The 9,781-nt window shown below is 53.1% G+C and overlaps 1 protein-coding gene across 2 annotated transcripts; it reads right to left on the bottom strand.

Annotated features, from left to right (window-relative positions):
- Window positions 1–1,503: 1,503 nt before the first annotated feature.
- On the bottom strand, window positions 1,504–7,862 carry SNRNP27 (small nuclear ribonucleoprotein U4/U6.U5 subunit 27). Of its 2 annotated transcripts, XM_044417472.1 has the most exons (6): window positions 7,785–7,862; window positions 7,233–7,353; window positions 5,954–6,066; window positions 4,534–4,613; window positions 3,811–3,875; window positions 1,504–2,101 (listed from the first exon to the last, which is right to left on the bottom strand). In XM_044417472.1, exons 1-6 carry the CDS (start codon window positions 7,855–7,857, stop codon window positions 2,047–2,049), a joined length of 507 nt encoding a protein of 168 aa, XP_044273407.1. In that variant the 5' UTR covers window positions 7,858–7,862; the 3' UTR covers window positions 1,504–2,046. The 2 variants fall into 2 exon arrangements, with proteins under 2 accessions (XP_044273407.1, XP_044273406.1); XM_044417471.1 differs by lacking the exon at window positions 7,785–7,862 and having other exon boundaries at window positions 7,233–7,559.
- Between the last annotated feature and the right edge of the window lie 1,919 nt (window positions 7,863–9,781).

Below are 9,781 nucleotides of genomic sequence, written 5' to 3' on the forward strand. Positions count from 1 at the left end.
GCCCGGGAGCGATGCTTCCCGGTGCACCGGAGCCCTTGATCAAGGAAGATGGCAGGCAGACGGGGACTGCAGCCGAGGAATTAAACGACGCTTGCTCCCGGGCAGGAAAGCTGTGGCAAGTCTAGACAGCGGACTGAAAAGCGGAGGCATCACTCTGCCGACAAAAGCGCACAGTGTCAAGGCCACGGTGTTCCCAGTTGCAATGCATTGCTGTGAAAGGTGGACCATAAGGAAGGCTGCGCGACGAAGGATTGAGGCCTTTGAATGGTGGTGCTGGAGGAGACTCCTGCAAGTCCCTTGGACCGCATGGCGATCAAACCGGCCAGTCCTAGAGGAGATCAACCCTGACTGCTCTTTAGAAGGCCAGATCCTGAAGATGAAGCTCAAGTACTTTGGCCACCGAATGAGGACTCCCTGGAGAAGAGCCCAGTGCTGGGAACAATGGATGGCAAACGGAGGAGGGGACGGCAGAGGATGAGGTGGCTGGATGGGGTCACTGGGGCAGTGGGTGTGCGCTTGGGTGGACTCCGGGGGAAGGTGGAGGGCAGGAAGGCCTGGAGGAGTGTTGTCCATGGGGTCGCGATGGGTCGGACGTGACTTCGCAACTAGCCACAACAACAGATGGCAGGCACAGCAACAGGCAGGCGAGGCTGGGCATTTGCACCGAGCTTGCCCTCAGGCCCAGCAGGGACAGTGGCGGGGGCTGCCCCTAAATACAGTGCTCGGCCATGAGCCAGCCTGCCTCCCATGCTCAGGTGGCCACGCAGGTTCCACGGCTCATGCGGAACCAAAGGTGAGGAAGCAGGTATGTGCAGAACAGCGCTGGAGATAATTTTAACATGGGCGCTCGTGCCAAAACGGTCAACTTAAGTTTAATAGCTTTACCTGTTAGTGGGAAGGGATGGACTCTCAGAGACTTTGGGTGGTAGGAAAACGTGGTCTTAACACAGGTCTTAGTCAGGCCAACACAGCAGGCCGTGAACCAGCCCATCACACCCAGCGCTGCCCTCATCCCAGCGTCCTCTGGCGCATCCCCCACCTCCAAGCAGCACGCATGTGCGACTGCGCCCTCCCGCCCATGTCCCTCAGCAGCTGGGGTGCAGCAGGCCTCTGATGCTGCAAGGCAGCATGGCTTTGGTAGCGTCCCAATTTTTATACCAGTTTTTTTACCTCTAAAAGGCAGCAGGCACTGAAGGTAAATATGCTGATACTGCTGACATTGATTCTTCTACCTTCCACCTAATCCACCAATTAATGTTAATCAATCAATCCACCATTCTTCAAAAGTGCATTCAGCCCTCGGGCTGAAAGGGCTCAACATTCCCATCATACAGCAAGCTTTCCGGCAAAATTACGATTACAGCCATTTCACACCAGGAAAAAAACATAGCTGCACTAAAAAGCAACAGATCAGTATGCAAAGTAACGCACAGTACATGCACAGATACTAATTTCTTTCTCAAAGAACTACTGGAAAAACTCAACTGCTACAAGAATCCCATGTAAACTGACAAATCAGAATTGTATTATATTTACACATTTGTTTAGAGGCCCTCTGCTGGACAGAAACAAGAGGCAGAAAAATCCATCAAAATCTCACGACATGATTTTGGAATACAGAAGGAGAGGAGGTGTTTTGGTTAAATGTTGATGGGCTGGGTAACAGTTGTCTCACATGCTCAGAAAAAAAAAAAAACCCTTAATAGCTATATCCCTATTTCAGCAACGCATATAATTTTGCTGCCTTAAATTTCACAGAAGTGTCCTAGTCCAAGTGTGTTCAATGAGACAAATGGCTTTTTTCTATTTTAAAAGCAAAAACCTACAAAACTGAAACACAACCACACAAAAGAAAATAACTTTATGTTTAAAAAAAACAACAGAAAAACATACAACCATCTCACCCTATGAGATAATGTCACTTTCATGGACTCAGCAATGCACAGGACCCGTTCTGCACGGGAAGATGTCTCGACAGCAACACCTGGCCTAGGCCAGTTAAGGAGCTAGAGCAGAGTCTTCATTCACATGCTGCCAATGCTGCTATCAGGCAATAAAATCCAGAGGTCTGTTGAATCCACCTTTTCTGTTCATGTACTGCCTGTAGTAACAGAAAGCAAGTATTAGCGATACAATATTCTGAAGCCCCTGAACCTTATCCTGACACCCATCCAGTCCTTCTGAAATTTATCTTGTTGTTGCCAGTCGCGAAGTCGCGTCCGACCCATCGCAACCCCCTGGACAACATTCCTCCAGGCCTTCCTGCCCTCCACCATCCCCCGGAGTCCACCTAAGCTCACGCCGACTGCTTCAGTTACACCATCCAGCAACCTCATCCTCTGCCGTCCCCTCCTTCTTTTGCCCTCAATTGTTCCCAGCATCAGGCTCTTCTCCAGGGAGTCCTTCCTTCTCATTAGGTGGCCAGAGTACTTGAGTTTCAGCTTCACTGTCTGGTCTTCTAAAGAGCAGTCAGGGTTGATCTCCTCTAGGACTGATCGGTTTGATCGCCCCGCAGTCCAAGGGACTCGCAGGAGTCTCCTCCAGCACCACCATTCAAAGGCCTCATTCCTTTGGCGCTCAGCCTTCCTTATGGTCCAGCTTTCACAGCCATACACTGCAACTGGGAAAACCATAGCCCTGACTATATGCACTTTTGTTGGCAGGGTGATGCCTCTGCTTTTTAGTATGCTGTCTAGATTTGCCATAGCTTTCCTCCCCAGGAGCAGGCGTCTTTTAATTTCTTGGCTGCAGTCCCCGTCTGCGGTGATCTTGGAGCCCAGGAAAATAAAATCTGTCACTACTTCCATTTCTTTACTATCTATTTGCCAGGAAGTGAGAGGACCGGATGCCATGAGCTTAGTTTTCTTAATGTTGAGTTTCAAGCCAACTTTTGCGCTCTCCTCCTTCACCCACATCAAGAGGCTCTTTAGTTCCACTTTCTGCCATTAGAGTGGTATCATCTGCATATTTGAGGTTGTTGATATTTCTCCTGGCAATCTTAAGCCTTGGAAAAGGCACAATTGTGTATAATTTTGTAAAAAGAGAAACTCAAAAGGAGGTAACAGCCTTTTCAAACGTCCAATGAGGACTGAGGGTGCTCAGCAGTCACACTCACAGGATCACAGAGTTAGAAATGGCCAGAAGGCCATCGGGTCCAACCCCCTGCTGTTGCAGGATGCTAAGTTACACCATCCTGGTCCAATGACTGTCTAGACACTTCCTGAATGTCTCTAGTGAGGAAGAGCCTACAACTTCCCATGTAATAGGTTCTATTGTCGTACTGCTCTGGCAGTGAGGAGATTCTTCCATACAATGCTGACTGCGTACTGGGTAAGGGAGGTAAGACTAGGGGAATGGCATATCCTAGAAAGCGGCCTGGCTGGAATCCTGGACATGTGCAGTCCACCCTTGTAAGGATAGTAGATCAAGCACCCCAAATGACAGGGAACTCAGACTGGGACAGACATATGCGCACACATTAATCCAAAAAGGGCAGAAATACCAGACTGACCTTAACAACTTTCTGCTCTCTCACAATATTAACCCTTTGTGGTTCCCTTGGGGAACACTGCACTCCCTCTCAATTACTCCAGTTCCTTCCACACAAGGGAATCTGTTCTTTAGCTTCTTTCCCCCACCTTCTTTAAAAAAAAAGGGGGGGGGATAGGAAGGAACTCAAAGCTTTCTCTGCACATATTCCTATGAAGTGAGTAATGCTGTGTGAAGTCATCTGCTGCCTGGCATGGGGCGGGGGGATGAGAAAATTGCCAAGTTTACAGCCCTGCCTGTCCAAGAGGGTAAAAAGCTAACCTGTATTTCCTCTTCTGTGATACATTTATAGCATAAGCATTCACAGAGCCATCCACTTTCTTTCCCTGCAAGACAAGGAGAAAGCCAAAATCATCTTTAGACAACAATAGATACAGTGGTACCCAGCCTAGGGGTAGAAAAAGGCAGCAGCTTGGATGCTAAGTTGCTCCTCTATTTGGGTAAGGGAGAGGGGGGGGGGGGGGAGCAATTCTCTCCTTTATCTGCAGCACCCAGAAATAGATTTCACCCACCACCACTTCGTACAGGTTTTCTGTGTGTCTGCAGAGCTGCAGCAGAGTCCTGCAGAACTCTGCAGACAGTGCCTGCTTATGAATTGTGGGCAGAAAGTAGGTGCGGCGATCAATTTCCAGTGAGGTGGGGAAGCCTCTTCCAGTTCGAGGGCTGAATTACGTTTTGGGGATGTTCTCAGGGATGTCTTTCAGTAGTGAGCAGGCCAAAGGCAAGAGGGGCAGGGCCCAAATACCTGCATTATGTTCTCTTAAAAATGTCATTATTGGTAGCTAAGCTTTAGGAGACACGTAAGCTTTTTTAATGTGGGGGAGGGGGGAGGCTGCATGAAAGCCTGGGAAATGGCCAGAAATAGTCGCTGGGGGAGCAGGACAGTGCTGGGGGGGGGGCATGGCTTCCCAGGGAGCCCCAGAGGGCTGAGGGAGGCCCTTGGTGGCTCCGTGTGGTCCCTGGCCCTGAGCTTCTGCCACTTGCCTTTGTTGTGTCGAATGCTGCAAATCCCATCGTTTTCATCATTTCAATTTCTTCTTCAGTCTTGCCCTCTAGATCCTCTTCTGGAAAAAGAAACCACGACATGGCAGGGGATGAAAAGTGGCGGTGGCGACCCAAAAGATCCTGCTGCGCTTGCAGATGGAAAGTGAGCGGGGACCGTGGATGGGGCAGAGCACACTTCCAGGCCCATGCACTGGGCGGGCCTGCACACCGCACCCATGCGGGACGCAGGGCCGGCCACTGCAGAGTGAGCGGCCAGGGGAAACGCTTCGTTGCGAGCCTGCCTGGTGGGGGAAGCCCGCACACAGCGCGGATTCAAGCCATGACTTCACTGCTGTGTTCTGCAGTGCCTTGACAGGAGATGGGTGACATCTGTGGAGAAGGCTCTCCATGGCCCCCCATCCTCATGGCTCTGCTGCCACCACTGTCAGGCCGTGTGCCTCTGTACACCTGTTGCTGGGGAGGATGCTGTTCCACTCCTGTCGGGCTCACAGGGATCCCGGGGCAGGCACTCCATGTGCAAAATGTTGGGCTGGATGGACCTTGCCTGTCTTATGTTCTTATATGGGTTTTGTCGTGTGCAAACCCTGCCCTGTGAGTGTAAGCTGGGGTATTTACCGTGAAGGACTGCTGGTGTGTACCTATTATGGTTCTGCCTGTGGTAAGACTGCACTGAAGGAGGGTGAAGGCCTGGATGGATTTTGTCCATCCATGGCTGGTATCGCCTCTACTTTTGACAGAAGACAACATTCAGGGCACTGACGAAGTAGGGCCACACACACAGGAGAATCTGAGCGCTGCATCTTCGTGACTCTGAACTCCCAACACCCACAGTGAGATCATTGTCACAGAGCACTTTGCACAAATTTTGGGCATAAAAAGCCCCTCATGGTGAAGCAGTGACAGCCACCTGAATGTCCTGCTCAGGAACGTCAAAGGGCCTACCATTTTGGAAACTGGGAAAAGCAACCTCTGAAAAAAAGGGTGAAATGAAAACAAAGCTGCGGCAACCACAAAAAGGCTGCACTTGCCATGGAGGGGAGGTCAAGGTGTGTCTTACTGCTGAGTCCTCTGAGAAGGGGAAGAAAGGGGGCAGCTCGCAGTGAGGCAAATCATTTACCGGGCAAACTGTGAGCTGCTCCATGAAGCCACACTGCATAGCTTGGTCATCGGGTGGGTAGTTGTGTCATCCAGATGCAACGGTTATCTCTTGGCTTTCAGTAAGAGGAAGATGTGTGCGATCAGACCAGAACACTACCAAATACACTCTGCCCAAGGACAAAACCCTTCTCATGATGACAGATGTGCCCAAAGAGGGTCCATATAATCCAGAATGCACAGTGGAGGCAAATTATTTCCCAGTTTTGATTGCAATTAGACAATTTGATTGCAATTTTATTACCTGTGATCTGACGCTCTTTGCTTTTAGTGTCTTTGTTTTCTTTCTTTTCTTCATCTCGCCTTTCTTTCTGTCGGGAAGGGGAAGAGGAACTGGATCTATGTCGCCGTGGAGATCTAGAGATTAGTGCAAGTCTTATTTTTATGATGGTCACTTCTCAGCTTATGAGATGCATGCAACAAGAGGCACATGCATATTTGTATGATAATGGGAGCTGGGATTAAAAGCAAGATGCAAACCAACAGCAGTCCCACCCTAGGAGTACATTTCTTTGTGTTGGAAACCTTCCCACCTTCTCCTCATTAAAAGCCACACGTATTTGGTGGTTCTTCCTCCTATTTAAGGATGTAACAGGAGGGAGGAGAGGGGTAAATACCTGCAGCCACAATATTCAGTTCTTATGCAGGAATGATAGGCTGGCCATGTGCTTGGTTACCTCATTTTATTCTCACAGTATCCTTGAGTTAGTTTAGACGGAACAATAAGAGATTGGCCCAAAGTTATGCCATCCATCACGGCATAGCAGGGATCTGAGCCTTGCTTAGGGGAGATTAATACCCTACCCACTACAATAGACAGCTAGCATTTACTAACCAACAGCTCATCAACACAAGGTACTCAAGGGGTTGCTATCTAGCACACAATTAGGATTTAGTACAGATGACAGGGTCGGAGAGGCATAGGAATAGGGAAGAGAAGCTGTCTATAGGGAAGACAGGTGAAATCCTATGGGGTTTCAAGAACAGAAAAAGCCTAAAATTCTGCCCAAGGGACATAGGTTCGCCCTGCTTTTATAGGCGTTCATAGCTGCCCACAAACCTTTCTCCCCTAGTTTTTAATAGATATCTCTCCTTTTCGCCAAGCACAACAAAATTATTGCAGGAGCTAGCAAGAGAAACAGTGAAGAGGGCTAAAAGTGCCACAAGAAGGAAGGGGCATAAAGAGCTTCACTGCTAGTGCTAGATGCTGCTTTCTCGTCCATCCCATAGGCAAAGGCCCCTCCCTTCCATCTCCTCTTTCAAAATGAAACAGCTTCCAGGGAATCCCAAGAGAGCCTTCATACAATGCTGACCGTTTCCTCAGGGAAAGCAATCAAGTCACTTGTGCATTCTTGCAGGCTGTGGAGCTGGCGGAGGGTAAGTTGAACAGAGCGAAGTAATCATCACCGGTCAGTGTTTCCTTGCCATTGGCAAGGGCCAAAGACACGCTCAGTTCTCACAAATACCGCCGACAACAAGAGCAACTTTCGGAATAACCAGCGCCCCCAGCTGAGGCTTCTCACCTGGACCGCCGCCTGTGCGGCGAGCGGGAGCGACTTCTCCTCCGGTCCCTCTCCCGAGACCTCGACCGCTCCCGCCGCCGCCTCTCCCTCTCCCGGGAGGTGGATCTGGACCGCCGGCGTTCTGCGGGGCAAAAGCATGACCAGGCTGGGCCGCACTTAAGGGGCCGCTCGCGGGCGGACTCTTCTCTGCAGCCGCACCCGGAGCGCCGCGGGCTCAGACGCACGCCCATGCCCCCCTCGCTTCCGCCCCACAGGGCGCCGTTTCTCCCCGGAGCCTTCCAGCGGGCCGCTCATCGAAGCATCGACGTCTAGTCGCGCCCTGGCCGCGCAGCCGCGCGAGCCCTTCTCGGCCGCTGGTGAAGCGCCCCTCCCGGGGGGCGCCGGGCTGGAGCAGCCGCCCCGCCCGCCCGCCCGCCCGCCCGCTGCGTGAGCGCCAGCCGGCCGCAGCGGCCCGGGACAAGGGCCGGAGGCTGCCCGGGAGGCGGGGCGGAACTGCGGCGCAGGGGACCCGGCTGCGGAGAGCGGCCGACCGCGACGCCCCGACTGACTCACCCCTCCGCGGAGGCGACCTGGACCGGCTGCGGCCCATCCCGGCCGCTCCCACGGCGCTTCCGGCGAGCGGCATGGGCCTTCCGGCGCGGCGCGGCGCGGCGCGGCGGCCCGTCCCGCTCGGGCTCCGGCCGGGCACACGCGGCCTGCGATTGGGCCAGCGCGCTGCCAATCGCCATGCGGGGCGGGGCGGGCGGGGCTCGTCTGCGCAGGCGCGCGCCCGGGCCGGGCGAGGGCGGTGCCAAGCGGAGCGGAGGGGGGCGGGGCCTGGCGGCTGCTTCTCTGCCGGGCTCGCGGGCCTCGCGGGCGGCGGGGAAATGGCTCGGCCGCCCGCGGAGCGATGTCCTGCCCGCCCGGGGTCGGAGCGCAGGCGGGCCGGCAGTCTGCGCCAGGCCGCGGCCTCTGCGCAGGGCCTGGGCATCGAGTCGCAAAATAAAACCGGTGGCGGGGCGTGTGGTGCGCGGTCTCATCCTTGGCTGCACAGCACATTGTCAGTCTGATTTCTGTGTTGACTGTCTGGTGATGCCCATGTGTAGAGTCGTCTCTTGGGTTGCTGGTTTGCTGTGGCCATCGTATTCTCTTGACAAAATTCTACCAGCCTGTGCTTCATTTTGTACTCCAAGGCCAAACCTGCCTGTTATCCCGGTTATCTTTCGGCTTCCTACTTCCGCATTGCAATCCCGCATGATGATAAGGACATCCCTTTTTGGTGTTAATACTAGAAGGTGTTGTAGGCCTTCACAGAACCGGTCAGCTTCAGCCTCGTCAGCACCAGTGGTTGGGGCAAAGACTTGGACTACAGTGATGTTGAATGGCTTGCCCTGGATTCGAACTGAGATCATTCTGTCATTGTGGAGACTGAATCCCAGTACTGCTTCTCCTACCCTTTTATTGACTATGAAGGCTACTCCATTTCTTCTGAGGGATTCTTTCCTGCAATAGTACACCTGATGGTCATCTGAACTAAATTCACCCACTCCTGTCCATTGTAGTTCACTGATTCCTACGATGTCCATGTTCAGGCTTGTCATCTCTTGTTTGACCACACCCAGCTTGCCGTGATTCATGGATCTTACACTCCGGGTTCCTGTGGAGTATAGATCTTCGCAGCATCGGACTCTCCTTTCACCACCAGATACATCCGCAACTGAGTGTCCCTTCGGCTTTGACCCAGTCGCTTCCTTCTTTCTGGCACTACGAGTACTAGCCCTCTGCGCGTCCCCAGTAGCACATTGGACACCTTCCGACCTGAGGGGCTCATCTTCCGGCGTCATATCTTTTGGCCTTTTGGTACCGTCCCGGGGGTTTTCACGGCAAGGGTACTGGAGTGGGCTGCCATTTCCTTCTCCAGGGGATCACGTTTTGTCAGAGCTCTCTGCTGCGACCTGTCCGTCTTGGGTGGCCCTGCACGGCACAGCTCAGAGCTTCATTGCGCTGCGCAAGCCCCTTTGCCACGACCAGGCCGTGATCCATGAAGGGGTATGTGGTTTTACTGTAGTCTAATAAAGACGTTCTTTTCCCCAGAGTCTTGGGTCACGTGTGCTAAATCCAGTGCAGTTTGGCTCTTTAGGGAGCACACTTGGCCAGTCAAGCCCCAGAGGCTGCAAGGGGGGGAACTCTTGACAGCGGGGTCGGGGGGGGTAGCTCACCCAACTTTTACGGACTCTAAAAGGGAATTAGATTCACAGAAGGGAAGGGAAGGATGGTCTCTTGGTGGACATTGTCTGGAGAAGGGTGGGCACAGGATCCTTTAGATTCCCACCTGCAAGGTCGGAGGTTGCTCTCACCTGGAATTCGGGAATTGGTGCAATGCCCCCTCCCGCTCCTGGCCCCATTGCAGCTGGCATGGAAAGGGCCGCACTGGCTGCCCGCCGGAGTGGGGGGAGAGCAGTTGGCTGTCCCGAAGCTGCTCCCACCACCTTTCCTCCTCCTCCAGGACACTCGAGCTCACGGGTCCTCAAGCTACGGTCCATTGATCGGGCCCGCCATGGAGGTTTTGG

The sequence above is a fragment of the Varanus komodoensis genome, unplaced genomic scaffold (genome assembly GCF_004798865.1).
Source record: "Varanus komodoensis strain SLA01 unplaced genomic scaffold, ASM479886v1 scaffold88, whole genome shotgun sequence".
Classification (NCBI taxonomy): Eukaryota; Metazoa; Chordata; class Lepidosauria; order Squamata; family Varanidae; genus Varanus; species Varanus komodoensis.